This window comes from Bolinopsis microptera, chromosome 13, assembly GCF_026151205.1.
Source record: "Bolinopsis microptera isolate Bmic1 chromosome 13, MBARI_Bmic_1.0, whole genome shotgun sequence".
Taxonomy (NCBI): Eukaryota; Metazoa; Ctenophora; class Tentaculata; order Lobata; family Bolinopsidae; genus Bolinopsis; species Bolinopsis microptera.
This window is the reverse complement of record NC_087084.1, coordinates 11,944,243-11,964,328: the sequence shown is the minus strand read 5'-3', so window position 1 is coordinate 11,964,328 and position 20,086 is coordinate 11,944,243. Positions and strand designations below refer to the sequence as shown.

Genomic DNA, 20,086 nt, shown 5'->3' with positions numbered 1-20,086 from the left:
GAAAAACGAGAGTTAAAGCGATTTTCCCATCAGAATTCATCACGTGACTCTCCCGAAAACAAGCACAACGTCATGAACATCACGTGACGGCGACAACAGCCAATCAGAGCCCTGCTCGCTGTAGTTATCCAACGAGAAAGCGTCGTGTAGTCACGTGACTGTAGCACCGGCCAATGGGAGAGGTGGCGGGTTAGCGGCTGAGCGCGCTGATCAAGATACGAAAGAACAAGCTCAGACCTTTGACTCTGAGTTTGTTTAATCTCGGCTCCTCGGATCAACATCTTTTCTATTGTTTCGTGTCTGAAACTGGTGAGACTTCATCCAACAACTACATCTCCGGCCAACACAGCTCTCCGCTTCTTTAATGGTAAGTGATATGATACAACGATAACATTATGTGATCTATATGAGTTTAAAGCAGTGAGTAAGTAACATATATATATATATATATATTGCTCCTTTATAAAGTATATATATATCGGGCCGGAGTGGCCATGTTACAGTAGTTAGCCGTTAGGTCCGCCGTCCGGAGAGTCTGAGTCTCCAATATAAGAGCTTTAGTAGTTCAACTCAACTTAAATAATCCTACCAACGTTTTATATTGCTCCTACTAAAGTTTCAATCTTGTATAATGCTCCTTTATAAAGCTTTGTATTGCTCCTTGTTCCTCCAGTATGAGTGTTAATGTTGACTGTCACATCCTTGTTGTTAATGTTGGTTACATAGTGCAGTGGAATGAGTGATATCAGATGCAGTTGAGGTGGTTTTCTTAGCAGTGGAATTCGAGGCCACTCTTTGTTTTGGTGGCGGAATTAGAGGCCACTCTTTGCTTTCCTGGTGGAATTAGAGGCCACTCTTTGCTTTCATGGTGGAATCAGAGGCCACCCTTGGGATTCTTATCATAGTGAATGGTCATGTTCACAGCTTTGTATACCATTACAATGGTCATCATGATCAGTACGAAGCTTTAGAAGTTGTGCTTCAACTTAAGGAGTTATTATTTGTCCGGTATGCTTCTTGCTCAGGCGGTCATTTTTCTTGGATTGCTGTTGGGCTTTGTTGGACCACTTTCGCTGGTTAATTTTTGCTTTAGTTTTGCTATATTATCACAAAGTGTTGATGTATGTGATACGGAGTTAGAAATTGATAGAAAGATAGAAAATTTCTCGTGGGTCACACTCTGTAATAATGGGATTTTTCATTTTTGGGTTTATGCTTTGTTTTTTGATGGGTTTTGAGTAGCTACCTACAGTTTGCAATGGTTTTGCTATAGTATCGCTATGGTGTTGCTATATTGACTATTGTTACTATAGTTTTGCTATAGCGTTGTTATGGTATTGATAAAGCAGCGTTATGGATGTTGCTTCCGTCGCCAAGTAACCATGTTTCTCGTGGACTGAACTGTTGGGATATGTTGGATTACTTTTCCTTTTCCGATGTGGTTTATGATGCTAGTGCGGTGGGTTTTGTTGACCAGCTTCAAGTGATGGATCAGCAGAGGGTTTCTTCAGCAGGTGAGAATTCAATACCGAATATCTAGTTCAACACTAACTCAAAGTCACTACAATATACCGACTATCTAGTTCAACATTAAGTCACTACAATATAGCGGAATATGGATAACACAAAAAAAAACCTTTCCATCCGATTAAAATTGTTTAATTAGTTTAATATAGTGTTTCATAATTTTACAACAAGCAAGAGTGGATGACAACACCGTTTCAATGGGCAAAACAAATTCAAGTATATCCGAATAAATCTAAAAAATAAGTTCACATTTGATTCGAATCGTGTAAATCTTGTGAACACCATATAAGTTGACAGCCATAGGCATAATATATGTGCTAGGCAAGGATCCGGTTTCTCGTCAGTTTTATTCCAGTCAGCGATCGAAAATATATTTATCCTACCAATTTTCTCGTGATCGTTGATATACCTATTGAAGGCGATCTCAGGTAAACAAACTTTCGTAAAAACTTAAAACTGGATCTGTTGATCGTCTTCAAGTTTTACAACCAAGCTATGTTATCCCAACGTGCGTTATTATATTACAGCAATTGCAAGTTAATTGCTGCTTGATTCTCTCACTCTCTCAATCTTCAGCTATATAAAAGATATTTCACGATCAAATTTCAACCAAAACGTGTTGAAGCCACACGTGAATGAGCTGCTCGGTTTATTCTTTGACCCCTTTGTTGCCGAGGTGTTGCTTGTGTCGGGTGCTGTTTTGAAATGGTTATTATGGGTCAAGCATCTCGGTTTCAAAAGAGTCGTGTTAATTATTAAGTCATGATATCAAATATTATCAGCTTTGTGGTAAAATTAAGCTTTGTGGTGGATGAATGGGATATATATGATATAGTATTGCCAGTTCAATTTGTAACGGAGTTTTATATTAACAGGAAACGATGTAACAGAGTCGATATATTTTAATGTTTCCATGGGGTTGCAAGTCCCCATACATCGTGCAGGTCCGGTAGTTTCATTGCGTCTTGATATAGGACAATTGAAACCTTGCTTGATATTAACTATTAATACATTTGGGACTAATTTCTCTTTGACAGCAAAATGTTGATGGTTAATACTTAATTTCATCTTTCAATTCCGCGTGTATTATATCACTATAAGCTATACTTACTTCCTTACGTATTGATACAACGGTTACTCATCATCATCATCATTTTCAATTTCATTAGAGTATTTTCTCATCAGTCATAAGTTATAACTTATAACTCTCGTCACTTACATTTTATCGAACTGTCGTCAAACTTAAATTTATTTTTCTAAATCGATTCATGTGAATCATAAGTTATGCCGGTTAAAATTGTAGACGCTTTTTTTGAAAACCTACAAAAATCATATCCAATAAGGTAACAAGCTATGGATTGTTAAATGGAAAGTCCCGTAATTTCTAGTCACGTACATCACAAATCCTGACCCTCCGATACGTGCTACAATGAAACCACCGTCAGTGGTTTTTACTATCCTGCAAAGTGCAAGTCTGTCTAGCCGATTCTTCACCACTCTGGATGTAGAGACATGAAAATAATAAAATTTCTGAGCACAGGTAATACGGGTGATGATACATGAAATAGGAAACAGCGCGTGTGGGTTACTAGAGTTTAAATCACCTGTGGTTTTTTTGAGGGAGTGTCTAATTTATACCAGATTTCATTATCCTATAGCGACAGTCGACCCCCTCAGTAACCAGGAAATGAGAGCAATGACCATAGCAACGAGTCTAGCCCTAGACTTGTTCCCTCAAACCACCAGGAGATGAACTCCAACGCCATCAGGGCCAGTGACCGAATCATCAAGCAACAAACTCTATTCACTTTTGGAGGTTGAACTTTAAATTACACTTCACAGCTGTAGTTCATACTCTAGCGTGGGCTCGACATGAATATTCAAACAGGACGGCATTTTCTCTGCTCCTCTTCCGTCCAAATCCCAACCAGTGGCTTGCCGTGAGAAACCGACCAGTAGGATTCCAGCAGCCCCACAGCGTGACCGGATTTGAACCAATGGGGCAGCTGGGTCGGAGTCAGGTGAGAAGTGCGATATTTTAACTAACAAGCAGGAGGTCAGGTCAGGGAATGTCAAGCTCTGCTCCCCGGGCAGACCCAGCCGAGTGTAACCACCATAACACCAACTCTGTGTAGAGATTAGAGGGGGGGGGGGGGGCACCATAACACCAACTCTGTGTAGAGATTAGAGGGGGGGGGGCACCATAACACCAACTCCGTGTAGAGATTAGAGGGGGGTGCACCAACCACCATAACACCAACTCTGTGTAGAGATTAAGGGGGGTGGGCACCATAACACCAACTCTGTGTAGAGATTAGAGGGGGGGGGGGGGGCACCATAACACCAACTCTGTGTAGAGATTAGAGGGGGGGGGGGCACCATAACACCAACTCTGTGTAGAGATTAGAGGGGGGGCACCATAACACCAACTCTGTGTAGAGATTAGAGGGGGGTGCACCAACCACCATAACACCAACTCCGTGTAGATATAGAGGGGGGGGGGTGCACCAACCACCATAACACCAACTCCGTGTAGATATAGAGGGGGGGGGCACCATAACACCAACTCTGTGTAGAGATTAGAGGGGGGCACCATAACATCAACTCTGTGTAGAGATTAGAGGGGGGGGGCACCATAACACCAACTCCGTGTAGATATAGAGGGGGGGGGGCACCATAACACCAACTCTGTGTAGAGATTAGAGGGGGGCACCATAACATCATCTCTGTGTAGAGATTAGAGGGGAGGGGGCACCAACCACCATAACACCAACTCCGTGTAGATACTAGAGGGGGCACCATGGTAACTCCGTGTAGATACTAGATACTAGAGGGGGGGGGGGCACCATGGTAACTCCATATTATATACTTATGTAATAATAGGGGCGTACGGTGGTTGATAGGTTGGACCATGAAAATTCTGTGTAAAGAATTCGCATACCTTATCGGAATTTATTCGAACGGAGATTATAATTGTAAACAAATGTGTTTCACCTCCCCGCCAGTATCCACATCTATAAGTGTCAAGTTTAATGTCCGTGCAAATAAAGTTGGGCAAGGTAGTTAAATTAAAGAATTAAATACATTAAATGAATGCCTTCAAGTTCAAGCATTCATTTAAATGTCCGTTCAAAAGTATGTCCGTTCACGCAATGTCCGGTTAAATAACATCCGATAAGGTGTTTTGATAAAAGATTGCTGAGTACAGCAGGTAATATACACCACTAGCAATGCAGTAGCATGACTTTACAGAGAGTCAGGTAGAAGGGTGGTAGCCGAGTTGTTCCCACGTCAGACGACCGTTTGATCCGCAGCAACTTTGCTCGTCAACCAAACCAACCAGTAGTAGTGGTACCCTGAGAAGAGTTGTGGTGGACACCATGCACGTACAGTTTATAATAAACTGTACGTTTTCTCAGAAAAGGACGTAATTTACATCGTCTTCATTTCGGGATATTACGAATCTAAATTGCTCCATATCATATAACTATATTATATATAATAAATGTTTTTGAATAATAGTATGCCCATATGTAGGCAAACCCATCAATTTTGAAAGATTTACCAGCTCAATAACTGCTTATATGTTTATGTTTTGTGACTAAAATACATCCGGCGTTTTTTAGAAATCGACCACCAAATTTTTTTGAGGCCTTTATCAAGATTCTTCTACTGACGTAAGCTTGAAATGTAATTATACATCGATCCTGAAAATTTCATGCGAAAATATCGATCGGCAGTTACGTAATGTTCTTTTTGAGGAAATCGCTTTCTAAAATTCCGTTTTAGCATATGTTTTGATAGGAAGTAAGTCCAGTTACTTCTTCCTATCACAGATCATTTATCTCAGATAAGGAAGTAAGTCCACGGACTTACTTCCTTATCTCAGAAGATTTTCAAGATTTTCTCAGAAAAGGAAGTAAGTCCGAACATAATGTTTCTAAACTGGTTTATACTTACTCTCTTAGGAATTGCATGCAACAACGTTTCCATACATTAATATGTAGCTCATGTTGTAGAGAATTTTCTACTAACAATTTTGATACCAATATTGCCATATTTCGAAAAATTGGACTTACTTTTATGAGAAAACGGCAGTATTGGGATCCACATCATCCACACAGTGATCATTGGTCAAGAGCCGTGATAGACCACTGATAAATCAAGAAAATAATGCGTTTGGGTAGCTCCTGTTATTTTGGGGTAAGCTTCATGTACCCATATTTAAAATTGTCGTTTATTTTTCAACAAACCACAGCACTAATTTTGTTGCTCATTAAAATTATTAACTTGTAACATTTCAAGATTACATCTCCGTCTACAAATTCTACAAGGCCAGGTAACCTCAATCTCTAAGCTTCTAACTTTCTAAGCCTCTAAGAAGATATCATGATACAGTGTCTGATACACATGTGTGAAGTTGGCAGGGTAGTTTGTTGTTGTTCTTCGCGGCCACTGATTGGATACTGGGTCAAGGTTACTTGCTGATATGATACTGCAACTAAAAGCCTGCACGTAAATCACCCTGCCCCACCTTTCCGATACGATTAGGTTTGTTTTTACAAGGTCAACATGAAAACCGATTAAACAATAAACAATTACCTTCTCGTCACACTTGATTTGTAAGGTAATCTGATTGGTCAATTAAACTCTGCTTGACTGATATCCAGATCAGTGATTGGCTAAAACTCGGCAGCTCAGTTCAGGTACGTAATCATGTTTAATTAGGGAAGTAGTTTGTAAGCAGAGGAAAGAGTGGGGATATCTCATTTTCTCACTTTGTTTTTCTTGCTCCTTTTCGTGGTCACACCCCTGCTCTTTTGTTTACGGTTCAGGGGAAAATTCGCAGCTCTCTTTGACAAGTACTCACTCCTTTGACAAGGTTAATCAACCAGCACGTCAGGTGACCGCTCGGAATTGATTTGATTGGTTGAGCGGTTTCGTCACCTCGGTTACACGTGGGTAGTCACGTGGCGTTGCTATGGTGACACGTGGGGTAGAGTGGCGCGCTTTACAGCATGCAAGCGGGGGTGCTGAAGAGGCATTGTTCCGTGGTTCGTAACCTCTCACTCCGGCCTAGTTTTTAACTCCTCAGTTTGTAGCTTGCTGTTTACCATTGACTTGCCATTACTAATTACTGTAAGCTCAGCTGGATCTGTTTTTTCTTCCAGTTTGTCGCTTTTTAATTTGAATACTCAAGCACATTTTTCTGCAATGCTCTTTATCTCATTTCTCAGAAATGCATGCCTCATGGCATATTGTACTTAGCACAGATTGGAGCGGTTATACACTATATAGGTCTACCAATATTCAAATACTGCCATGTCTTGCCAACCATTTATAATTATGGACCTCGATGTTAGGGAATTCAGGTCATGCTGGTTGAAATTTTTGAATTTTTATTGATCAAGTAAAATTAGCCGTGCTTATAGTTTTTGTATTTCAAAAAGAAAGATCTGTTAAATTATCGACGTTGCTGATCGACAGTTTTATTAATCATTCACACCTGAAATAAAAACTTGTGGCAAAAATGATTTAAGACAAGTGACTTAAGACAAGTGATTTTTATCGAGAGCTCAATAGTGCTTTTTGAGATTACACCATTAGATTCAATCATTGAATAATTTAAAAGTTTAAATTACACAATGACAGATATTAAAATAGGTTACTGCATATCACGGGTAATTGGGCATCCATTTAAGGACCGAGCTTTGTCCTCCATAATTTAAATGGCACATGCATATTGCACAATGCACATCGCCTATTTAACTTTAAGTTACTCATATCTTCATATGTTGCGATTCCGTCATGGAACCATTTAAAGATTTAATAACGTAAGTCAATTTTCTTCCGATATTCTTTCAGTAATACTGTAATAGTTTTGCTCCATTTTAAACATTTAAACATCATTAAGTTCGCAGTTCTTTCATACATTAGGAGACATTTTGATTAAATCATGGCGATCTTTAAATCATGATTCAAATAGTTCATCAATCACACACTGCTTTATTAATCTGATTATTGTTAGTTTAGTTGTATAATGAGGCTTGACGGATCCTACGAGGGTTTTCGTAACCAAGATCCTAAGATGGAATCTTTTATGACCCGTTGCCACGACAACAAGTTGGAGTCCTTGACACGGTACCAAGACAACAAGATGGACTTGCTGACCAGATATCAAGATAAATCTCCAGTGTGTTCCACGGATGTTTTTCCACTGTCACCTACGAGTCCGTATGAGGTACAGCAGTAGGATGGTTTTTAAATGACGCTGTTATTTCGTCTAAGATAACAGAGTTGCTTGACTTGATGCTATTTTTTTAATACACGTTAAAAACAGGAAAATAAAATTTTGGTAGCAGTAAAAAGTTCCGATGTCTAATGAATGTAACATCGGATACAGCCAAAAGTAGATTTTGGGACCGATGCCACAATATGTGAGGCGTCTATCTTGTGTCGTACGACTGTAAATTCCATTTATAAATACGAGACGCCGCGACTTAAACTGGTAACTGAATACAATTCGATATGAGATATCTTCTGTGGATTGTCGTGTGGCAGAATCATTTAAGAAGGCACTTAAATACACAAAATATTACCATTGGAAAAATGTGTTTTTTTGAGAACCAGCTGCTGCGATTATAGGAAATACAACGTACCTCTGATATAAACCGTACTGTTAAATACGTTCAGGAACAATATTCGAATAATAAACCATAAATGCGGTTAAACTTGTTTTTTAAAGATCCTTTGTGTCTGACGTTTGTTCCGTTTATATGATAGTGTTTGAACTTTGAAGTTAAGCTATTCTAAAGAAAGAGGCTCAATGTTTAACTTTCATTATAATGCTTCTCAACTTAAAAGTCGTTGCCAGTGTGCTGTTCTACATGAGTTAACATGATTGATCCTTGCGTTGTAAAGTTGTTAATATTTCCGGAGCAACTCCAGATTTTGTTAACTATAATCCGATCAAAAAGCATATAATCGTTAAAAACACAAGATAGACGTAAGTGTTAATGATCTAGTCATCTGTCATAGCTAAGATTAAAACTAACTTGATTAATGTATCAACACAGTCACAATTTCATTGTTGTTCAAATTGTTCACGTTTCCTTTAAATTTAATCTCTAACACGTATAATTGCAGATCTCAATTCAAGTAGCTCTATAATTTACCTAAGTAGCTATAATAATTTCCTATTGAATTCTGATCACAGGAACCTCTCCACGTTTCAGTTACATACTGGATAACGTTACTAACAATATCACTATTAGTGGCTACACCGGATTACTTACATTATGCTTGTGCAAATACTTATGTGACTGCTGGTGTTGCGCGACACTTCACCTGTATTTCACCTCAGCATAACTTATCTCTGAAGTCTCCTCTCCGTGAGCTTTTTCTCCTCTCATTCTGTATTACAACTATCACAATCACACGATCTATCAACCGAGGGGGAAGCACGTGCCGGTTTGTTTAAAACACGTGTTATGTTTAAAAAAGACCGTTAGCACGTGTGCGCTGTGAGCTTGAGTAACCATCACTATAGACGGTTGTGAGAAGCTCAATGTTTTGCATTTGCCCGGTCACAAAGCCAGCTGCAGTCGATCGCCAGCACGAGATTTGAGTTTAAACACGGCTATCTTTACTCGGCTCGGTCAGAGACACACCGGAGATTGGTCCGGGTTGGATAAGAGAGGGATAGCTGCACGCTGCCTTCTTAAAACACTGCACTTCAATTTGTAAACAATGATGGCGAATCACTGCATGAAAAACAACAATTAAAGTAAATTTGTGCGGTGAAATCCATTTGAGTGCAACCTGGCGGAGCTAGCACCAGTTTAGACAAACTGCTTGTCAAGGTCCTTGCTCGCACAACACTTCGCAATGACCCTTCTCTCATTGGTCTATTACTGTCACGTGACAGCTATTCTGGCGTGTGATTGGCTGATGCGCGGCTCGTGCTGGACTGTGGTCATCAGTTGGACAGTTGGTTGCACGTGATGTGGTGCGGTTTTGGTTGGCTGGTTTCTGATCCTGAGAGAGTTTGATTTTATTTTCACAATTGAATGGGGTGCTTGGTGTTTTGTTGTAGCTGTCAATTTATACTATTGTTCTCGTTGCAGCCCATTTAAACACTTAAATGGTGAGTGATTTATTAATTTAATTGAATCTTGGATTGAAGCCCAAACTTTAAATCCTATTGCTAGCGGGAGGTTAGTGAAAGAATTCACATTAGCTTGACATCGCGTCCACGATCAGGCTTGTTGAATCGATCAAATTAGTAAATAGGTGTCCATAATTGAGCTACAATAGCATTCGAGCACGTTCCATTTACATTTACAAGCCATTTAATACTTGCAATGTATTCTTTATTTGGTTTAGTTATCTTAGTCACGACTCCGCGTTATCAGCCGAGAGTTTTATCATTTAAATAACGTCAGTGTCTACTGTAGCTCCTTTAACTGCGTTATAAGATGTATCATTGTGTTTGAATAGTGTCATGTCAGTCCGTACCCAATCTACCTAATTGATAAAATTATTGGGTCATCAGAGCAGGTCACTAGATGGTGGTGTAGGGGGAACAGGGGGAACAAGGTTTACAAGGTTTACAAGGTTACAAGTTTGGGAACCAACATCGTCTCTTGATTAGTGCTACTCGCAACAGCCAGATTTTGATTAGCATTTTCATGGTTAAGCATATTTATTTTTGTCTTGCAATAACTACATATCCACGAAACCAAACCACCTAACAAAAAATATACAAATATTTACATATGTATTATACCCACATTTATTGATAGTGGATATTAAAACGTTTCTGTCGCAACCTTTAAGAAATTAGAACCATCTAATTTAGACACGTTCTTATACCTGCGAACAACAATGAAATTGAAATAAAGTATTTCAAAGAAATCGTGACATAGATAAGCACGATCCATTTAGTTGAATCAATTAGCGCTCCTAAAAGCTGATCCAGCCCAGTGCAGACCGTGTTATTATGTTGATTGTGGTAACGTGACCTGTAGATTACATACGGTCACATGGTCTATAGGGCACTTAAGAACAAGAGTAAATACTGAGGGTTGAATTTTAATTATTCGTTTTTTTATGAATCATAGTTTTGCAACTGCGTTGGTTTTATCTTCGATCCCTGTTTATAATTTTTAGAGCGATATAAAGTTTTTCATGGTGAGTCTAACTTTATAGTAATAGAGAAGACTGAATGGGAGAACAACTTTTTCCTGACTTCCAATACTACAGTAACCAAATATTCTCTCCCGCAAAAATTTAGGGATGACGCTGTGTGTTTTATTCAGCACAAATTTCAAGCTGGTACAAACTGAAAAACGAACAGAACAAAATAATGTTTTTCAATACGACCACCAAGAAAAACTTTCCTATTTTCAACATGACCACCAACTAAAAGTAAAACTAATTTCAGGCGAGTACGATAGATCCAACAACCCTCCTCCCCCGGGATATCACACTAAAAGGGTCCCATGTTCCCGGAGCTGGTATGGGGGTGTGGGCCCTCCTCCCCATCCAGAGACGCACTAGGTTTGGTCCCTTTACTGGGATCATCTCACCTACCTCCCGTCCCACTGCTGCTTCCCATCCTTCAGCTTGCTGGCCGGTCAGTACGGGTTCTTTCAGGGTTTTCTTTTTCTTGATAGTTTGTTTTGAGATCATTGAGCATGTAGTACATCGAGACTCCGGGAGTCAAGGCAGATCATGTTTTCCAATTATTGGAAGAATGACCATCAGTTGCAAGACACATTCCCAATTTCTTTTGTTGGCGAGTAAGGAAAAAGTAATTAAGTAATTAGTAAGTTCAGATCCTTTATTTCCACTGACTACAAACACAAAGAATTTATTGTTGAGAAACAAGATGAACAACTGAATGGTTTTCATTTCAGATATTTGAGAACAAGGGGAGTGTAGTGCACTATTTACTAGCACCGGAGTCCGACGAACCTTCAGGTAACAACAACAACAACAAGAGTACTGATTAATAACACTGATCACTAGCAAATATATCGTTATTATCCTACATCCTACTATTTCAACATCATCCTACATCCTACAGCTCATGATACGCAATCATACTTCGCCTCTGTCGGGCATCAATTAGCTTACTCCAGCGGATTTGAACATAGAAAACGTTAGCTAAATAAACAAAAAACCGATCAGACGTAACAAGAATGTCTTTTTAAAAACAACCATGACCTACCAAATGACCTACGACAAACTACCAACAACTAAATACCAAAAAACCAAATACCAAAGCTGAACGCTCCAGACAAACAATCTATTAAAATTAACTGTAACTTAAACCGCCGGCAGGCCGCCCCCAACAAGCACAAATTCGAGACCCAAATCTAGAACAATGAAATTATACCCACTTTGATAGCCCCGGAATTTTCACCGGTCACCAAATTGTTGGCACCATAATCAGATCACCTCTGCTAACGAGTCTGACTACCACATACATAACATTCCGCTGACCCCTACCAACTAACTACTTACTTACTTTACACGAATCTACGTCAAAACACAAAACCAAACACCCGCTAAACTGAACCCCTACTTCCGGAACCCAACTCCCAGTGATTTAGCAAGCCTCGTTTTAAGGACCTAACCGGTTAACAACATGCCTGGTATTTCCATTTCGGCGCCTTTAAACTCGCTCGAGGGCACCCTTAACGGATTTTAAGGCTCGTAATATGCCCGGTAATGGAGTTAGGGGAATAGACAAACACTAAACTTGAGTAATACGAAGGCTCATGAACTGGGTGCCTGTGTAAACAACATAATAACGCTCCTCCTCCCCTCTCTCCGAGCTCCCTCATTTGTTTTGATAGATTTTATTTTAAATTTGTCTGCGGGGATTTGTGTTTAGGGCTCGGTGGGAACTAGACGTGTGCTTTGCTTTATAGTTTACGTTTCGATCCTCCTGGTATTGTTACTTGTCGACTTGTTTATAGCTGCTGAGCGTGTAATAGGAACTTGTTGTGTAGATACCCCACTGTAGTATGAGTGACGCGGATCAGAGGTCCTCTCTCCTGTTGTCAGCTTCACAGATTGTACCACCAGCTTCATTCCAACTAGCCGCCCCGTCGTTATTCGACCCGCTTCAAAGCATTCATTCTCCGCTACATCAACTCTTGGACCTTATATCTAGAAAACAAGTTCCTGATTTGAAGGGTGACAACGCAGCTTTGGACGATGAATTTGTGATGAAGTACATAAACAGTATAGCGAGCAGTTGCGCAGCTCCCATGAAACCTATAAAACAGGTTAGTAGCCCCCCTGTGGAGACCAAGGACAGTAAGTTTGACTTTAGTGTACTGCTTCCTAAAAGCGAACTGCGTGATCACCCAATCAACCATTTGTGGTTCTCCAACAAAGGACAGTGTTTCGGACTGGACAGATCTGTGGAGACTACTAAACTGTCGCCTCCCCCCTCTCCGCTGAGCGACACTGTGTTACCACTCGCTCCTTCTTCTCCTTCCAAGGGAGACATTAAACCTATATCTGATATGAGAATGTTATGTGGGGACAAATCATTGCCCTTCGACCTGGCTTCCTATCAAGATCACACCACCCCTATATCAGATCTTACCTACAACGTTTTACCCTTTGCTACCTCCGCGAAGGTTCTAGATCTCTCAAGCGGTGAACTCAGCCCTAAAGAACTTCAGATGGATGGGATAAAACTGCTTGATATTTGGGATGTACTTGGGTGGTTTGCTCTGGATTATATGCTGACAGCTGAAATTCTGGCGGAGGATAGGAACAAACATCTTCTCTCGTTCGGTAATGATCTGATTTCTGGGTGTTTTCTAGTCGTATTTTAGTACATGACTGTAACGGTTAATTGGTGACAAATTAAATCAAGGGAAATGTTTACTTGAAATCGTGTCACCCGTCTGGCTGTCTAAAAGTGAACAAATTTGATCGTCGCAATAGTTTTACAAGTCACCTTATTTCATTTCTGATGATGAATTACATCAAATAGACTTCTTCATTGTCTTAAAAATATTTGTCAGAATAACAAATATTTTAAGATAATCATTCGTCTTACATTCACATTTCACAGTGTGTCGCATATATTCAAAATGGCAGAATTGTGATAATAGGATCAGGATATTAACTAAAAGCAATAAACTAACATTAAATAATTAATTCACATCAATTATTAATCAATTAACCCATTAATTAATTAATCAATTAACCAATTAACCAACCTCAGGAAGCTGGATGAGGTACGTGAACACGGCCCGACATGAACAAGAACAGAACATCGTCGCATTCCAGATACAGCACGATATTTACTTTGAAGTTATCCGGGACATCCTCCCTGGTTAGTTACACGTTATCATCATGTGACACACGTGATCATCATGTGACACACGTGATGTTGTAGTGGTTTAAACTCGCCTACACATGATGTTAGAGGCTGACTGCAGTCAGCCTCAAACTCACTCTCTCAACCATAAAAAAGCCAGTTTAAACCACTGCACCATCATGTCATGTAGGCGAGTTTAAACCAATGCACCATCACGTGTGTCACATGATTCTTATGATATTCCCAATACTGAATACTGGATTCTATTGATTACGATGTTGAAGTTCAGCTGACGACCCTAGTTTATTCGTTACAGAACATTTCCTTGTGTTTTAGTGACCGAAATTTCCCCCTTGAAGGTCAGGAACTACTGCTGTGGTACGAGTCCAGCTATGGAGACCTCCTCGGACTCTACAGACTGGAACAACTCCGACCTGACTCCGACGGCTGCTACTCTTGTCAGATCTGTCAGAGGACTTTCTGCTACCCTTACAGGTTTGTAGAATAAGTGTTCTAATTTCATTCGCCCCCGGGCGTGTTAATAACCTTTAAAACCATCCGAGGCCTCCTTCTAGATATTTCTATGTATTTCCAAATCACTGTTGAGGTCGGTGTTAAAAAATCCGTAACTCACATATTTTAGCTCCTTCCTTTAAGTTTTACACTTCATTTCGCCAGCATTTACCTATTTTACTAAGCTGCATTTTATTCCAGTTTTATGATGCACATCGCCACGAGAGCATGTTCTCATTCTGGTTCTGAAGTTCTGTGGTGTGACCACTGCGGTATGGTGTTTGCTCTCCCGGCTACTCTAAGGTTAGTTTCTAGTGTTATCTCATTACATACCACGTGGTAATCACGTGGTAATCACGTGGTAATCACGTGATTGCCATGATGTAATTAAGTTGTGTGACGTCTAAGAGTGCTTTGTTTGGGAGATCAAATTCAAAGATTTTTGAAAAATGTTTGAGCTTGGGTTTTTAAAAGTTGATATGTTAATTTAATTGCCAAACTTAAAACTTGTGTAGGAGTGTTAAGACATTCTTGTGTGTTAGGAAGACGAAGTTATGATTGGACATATTTCCTTGTGTTTATGATTACCCGTGAGGAAACACTTACATAATATTTCCTTGTGTTTCAGATCGCACGTGAGGACGCACTCACATGACCGACCGTTTCCTTGTGGAACGTGTCCCTCAACGTTTGCTCAGTCAACTGCTTTGGCTCTTCACAATCAGATCCACTGGTGAGTTTTTTTCTCAGGAGTATTATTTTTATAAGTATTAATTAATAAATATAAATTGTAACAAACATTTTAGTTGTGGTTATGGTGAGCCCTCATTTTAGTCTCAGTGGATTTTTATATATTAAATGCCGTACAGCGTTGTCAAATGAAATTGTCAAATGAAATAGATAACTTTAAATGTTTTAACTTTATCCAACAAAAGTTTTAGACCATTCAAAATATCAGTAAATTGATAAATTGAATTGCGAGCCTTTTTGCGGCACGGTTGCATAAATAAAGAGTACATATTTGTAAATACTTATATCAAGGGAAGTAGGTAAATTAGTTCAAAATTGCCCTGTCAAATTTTTATTTGAACCATGTAAACTGTTTACTAATAAGATTAACCCACACCCATTATTCATATTGCCCGATTTTAAACCAAACCAATCAATCAAATCCTTAACCACGTGCCACCTCCCTCTGCAGACCTCCAACCAGACGAAGTTTTTCAAACGGGCCAACACAGCGTTAAAACACGTTAGATCCGTCATATAACCAATCTGTTTTAGCACCCGCCCAAACAAACCAATCAGAAGCCAGTATTCACACCACGTGACATATCCCGGCCAATTAGAACACAGTAACAATCAATCGCACCTTTCTCACGTGGAGTATTGTTTCTTTTTAAACAAGTGAGGTGTTAAATGTGATTAATCAAGAGCCGATCGGGCGTAGAAGCTAAGGGTTAGAATGGCCTGTAACACCTGTTTTCACTAGTCAGTGAACCTTTTTATTGGCATGAATATGTCTAGAAATCATGGTGAAGTCAGACAGAGGGAAGCAGGAAATTGGTATGAAAGCCACACGATATGAGAGAGGGGGGAGGAGGCGATGTGAGGTGGAGTCTGACTGTTCTATACAAAATACCCACAATAAAAGCTTTTGGTTTTGGATCAAAATTTCGAACAAAATTTTTTTTTTCACGCACATTCAATGTTATTTTAAAATCTCCTTTTAACTTTTTAAGCCCCTTTACCCTTTATAGTCTCCCAATTTGAATGGGTATCCAATCCGTATTTGGGATCATCCAGGGAAATCTCAAATATCACGTCTAGTCATCAAATATATCATAATACTACCAACAAACATAACATGACGTCATCACAAAAAAAATATAACATGACGTCATAAAATAACATGACGTCATCAAATGTAATATTTCAGGTACCAGAACACAGAATCATGGTACAACAATGAATACAAGGCGGGAGTACCGCCTTTACTCTCTCCCACTATTTCCAGTACTAACGGAATAGCAACCCTTCCCGCTCACAGGTATTATATTTTAACTGAAAATATTTCCCTGTGATTTATTTTTCTTGTTTCTCATATTGTCCTTTAAGCCTTTAAATATTTAAATCTTAAAGCTGTAGCTTAATCATTTATGGAAAAGGCAACACAAGGATCATGCGAAGGATCGGGTAACCTTTGAAATGTCCGCACTGAAACACTCTCATCGAATATTAAATTTTATCAACTCGTACTTTTCAGCACTACGATGCTGGTTAATGACAAAATATTTAAGTGTAACAAGTGTGACAAAGCGTTTTCCTGCAACGCCAAACTCGAAAGGTAATATCTTCGTGTGCTTATCATTCATTATTTTCATTCTCCATTGCCCGAAACATATCTATATAAATGATTTCAAAACTTTTACATTCAGTTGTAGATTTATTTGAATTGCTGACAGTTGAAACGACCAAATAAAAGACTCGTTTCCATAACAACAATCTGTTACCACAATAACTGACCATCGTCACAACGACTGACCATCATCACATATCAATTTCCTGTTATCATAACTTTGAACCGTTATCTCACCCACTCCCACCCTCAGGCACACTCGAGTCCACAGTGGTATAAAACCATACACCTGCGATTACTGTGGTAAATCTTTCGCGTACAGCACAAGTTGCCGTAGACACGAGCGCACCCATGTGGAGGGCAAACCGTTTAAGTGCACTCACTGTCAGAAAGCATTCAGTGATAGCACCAACATGAAGGTAAGATATTGGGAATGGGAGGGTCAATTAATTAATTGAACCTTTCAATTTGATTAATTTTCTGTCTGAATGAAAATATGATTTCGTTTACATCTCAGATTAAACCATGGGCTTGTTTCAGGCACATATTCGAATACACACTGGAGAGAAACCGTACCGATGCAATATCTGCGGAAGAGAATTCAGTCACTCCAGCTCATTGAAGGTTATTTTACAGTTATTTTTTTCAAGCTTAGTTAGAACTCCCTCCCTATGAGATCCATATTATTATCTTTAATAGAACAACCTGAAATATCTTTTAACATGATCAGACATTTGTGCAAATGGTCTACCGGGTGGAATCACTTGGATAAGCTAGTTTTATACACCCAAATAGGATGAATCCGCCGTTAATTCTTACACAATTCTATCCCTTAGAAATATACATCTGCTAAATATGCAAAATATGTTAAATATGTCAGCCTTAGTAAAAACTAATTTCACTGTGACTAATCCCTCCCATTTTACCAGAGTCACCACCGGACACATACTGGAGAAAAGCCGTTCAAGTGTTCCCACTGTGGCACGTGTTTTGGGCATCTCAGTACACTGAGGAAGCACGGTATGAGAGCTCACGGTCTTCAGAAGCGAGCTCATATGCAGGTACTTTCAGAAATGCTTTACTAATTGGTGTTTAAAGCTGTTTGCTATTTGGGTGACTGATTTATATGATTAACATGCAGCTAATTGGTAGTTAGATTAATAGATAATTCAACTAAAATAACAAGCACCATAAGCTGTCGAATTTGTTATTCATTTTAAACTTGGTTTGCTGGAAATCATATACTCCAGATTAGACACGACATAATCATAACTGCTAAACGTTACATACCTTCAATTTGAATTACACGTAGGTTCCACATAACTACATAACAATATACTGACTTATGTGTTTCAGGATGAAGGACAATTAGTGGTGAAAACAGAAAACCCGAGCTCCCTCCAGGGCTACAGCACGAAGCCGCTCCAACCTCTCGCTCACCCTAAACCCTACCCTAAATCTGACGAAACAGTGCCTCTTTCCCATGTTAAAACGGAAACATTGCCCTTGTCACACTCTAAAACGGAACAGACCCACCCTTTGTCCCATAATAGACCCACAATTGCTGCTGCTGATAGCAGTAATATCTTACATGTTCTGTCACCGGAGCATTCCCTCACGTGACATCATTAACTGTTAATTAAATAATTAATTAACATCTGATAATTAATTAGTTACCTATTGAGTAAGTGATGGCTAACGAATGACGTGTTAGATTATGAGTGATGTCACAGTTTCAAGTACCACGTGACGTCAGATGTTATTTATATATATAACGTGAAACAAGTTGTTTGCCTACCAGTTATATATTATGTGCACTTGACGAATAATAGCAGAGTTAGAAAATTGTAGTGAACTTTGAGGACTGTGATTTTAGTGGTTTTATGATGCTAATTTATTGTTACTAATATTTCCAACTATTATAATAATGATTATAACTATTATTATTATATTTATAGTTGGAATGTTTCATTAATTAATACCGTCTTATGTTTGTATATTTGCATGCAGAAGAAAGATTAAATAAACTTAGTTAAGGGCTCTCGAATTCAGTTATCCATAAATATAATTAGCTTTAAAGCTTTAATTTTAACAGACTTCGTAAAATGCTAAAATGGTTTCTATGTGACGCCAATTTCATTAAATTCGAGGCAAAACGTCTGTCTGATGAATGATATTGTTCACCATGATAGTTAAGGCACATTTCTTGATATAGTCTCAACTGTTATTACCCCTATTATATTAGTATATTGATAGAGACCATTTTATCTTTTTATGTAGTATATTTTGGGTCTAACTCTAAAATGTCATTATAGCCGATCAGCTTGTTTATTGGTCACAGTTTGTTGATTAATTATATTATTATCAATACATTTGTTGAGTCACCATAACTAGTATAGATGTAATTTATGGTTTGATGATAATTTTAAGTATTGCCATCAAAATGACACGAGTTCAATATTACTGATACTCTATTTTGTAAAAAGGTAGTCTTACTTCGAACGTTGAATATGTTGGTATAGGGACGGAAGTGTCAAATATCAAATTCTAGATAATAAAACAAGATTCAAATTGTAAAATGCATATGTACTATAAATTGAGAATCATTTGAGAACTCGACAGATTTCATGGTTAAATTACATTAAGGTAAGACCTATTTTAAGTTGGTAATATCATGCGTTGCCCGCTCCCATTTAATTGATCCACAAATATTTAAAAAGATGTGAAAAGGCCCTGAAGGTATGAAAGTGTCTTTTTTCGATGTATTTTTGGACGCTGTTTCCAAATAACCCCCATGATGTAGGATAAAAGTGCTTCCCTGAGGAGTTACAGACAAAAAACTGTTGGGCGAGCGAAATAATATATGGATAGCCATGGATATATTGACAACCAAATCACCTTTCAACCGCGAAATTTCGGTCAAGGGGACGGCAGAAAAGCTTCTTTTCAAAAATGCCCAAAAAACTGTTGGGCGAGGGAAATAATAAAAACCATGGATATATTGACAACCCAATCACCTTTCTGTCAAAACCGCGAAATTTCGGTCAAAGGGACGACAGAAAATCTTCTTTTCAAAAATGTTCCAAAATCTCTTTTAATATTCTGATGATTTTCCGTTTATCAAATCTTTCTTTGGGAATAGAACTGATCTGAATACCTCAATCGTGTCTTGTGCCATCCTCAGTGTAAGAACCCATGCTCCCTAGCTAGCTCCCACCTGTTTTTGCTCCTGTTTAGTCGAAGTTCCAGGACTGTGGCTCACTATAACACACTCTAGTCACTTTTAATTGACAGTAACCATTAACGCTAATTGAACCTCCCCGATTCCGGATGAA

At 38.9% G+C, this 20,086-nt stretch overlaps 2 protein-coding genes across 5 annotated transcripts in view; one reads left to right on the top strand and one right to left on the bottom strand.

The window, feature by feature from the left end:
- The window catches only part of LOC134824705 (citrate synthase, mitochondrial-like), a 102,943-nt gene that overhangs the window by 79,869 nt on the left and 2,988 nt on the right, over nucleotides 1-20,086 (bottom strand). The gene's annotated exons all lie outside the window — the stretch shown is intronic.
- LOC134825274 (zinc finger protein 77-like) lies at nucleotides 244-19,225 on the top strand. 4 transcript variants are annotated; one of them, XM_063837430.1, is made up of 13 exons: nucleotides 244-367; nucleotides 10,973-11,164; nucleotides 11,448-11,511; nucleotides 13,784-13,894; nucleotides 14,239-14,374; nucleotides 14,594-14,695; nucleotides 15,021-15,125; nucleotides 16,332-16,442; nucleotides 16,659-16,739; nucleotides 17,005-17,170; nucleotides 17,292-17,375; nucleotides 17,681-17,812; nucleotides 18,108-19,225. In XM_063837430.1, exons 1-13 carry the CDS (start codon nucleotides 365-367, stop codon nucleotides 18,372-18,374), a joined length of 1,554 nt encoding a protein of 517 aa, XP_063693500.1. In that variant the 5' UTR covers nucleotides 244-364; the 3' UTR covers nucleotides 18,375-19,225. The 4 variants fall into 4 exon arrangements, with proteins under 4 accessions (XP_063693500.1, XP_063693503.1, XP_063693499.1 ...); XM_063837433.1 differs by lacking the exon at nucleotides 244-367 and adding an exon at nucleotides 1,329-1,514; XM_063837429.1 differs by lacking the exon at nucleotides 244-367 and adding an exon at nucleotides 7,553-7,768.

Coding starts and splice junctions, on each gene's coding strand:
- LOC134825274 (XM_063837429.1), top strand. CDS start 7,568: ATGAGGCTTGACGGATCCTACGAGGGTTTTCGTAACCAAGATCCTAAG. Junction 11,165..11,447: donor ATCCTTCAGCTTGCTGGCCG/GTCAGTACGGGT, acceptor TTTTCATTTCAG/ATATTTGAGAACAAGGGGAG. Junction 15,126..16,331: donor CTTCACAATCAGATCCACTG/GTGAGTTTTTTT, acceptor GTAATATTTCAG/GTACCAGAACACAGAATCAT.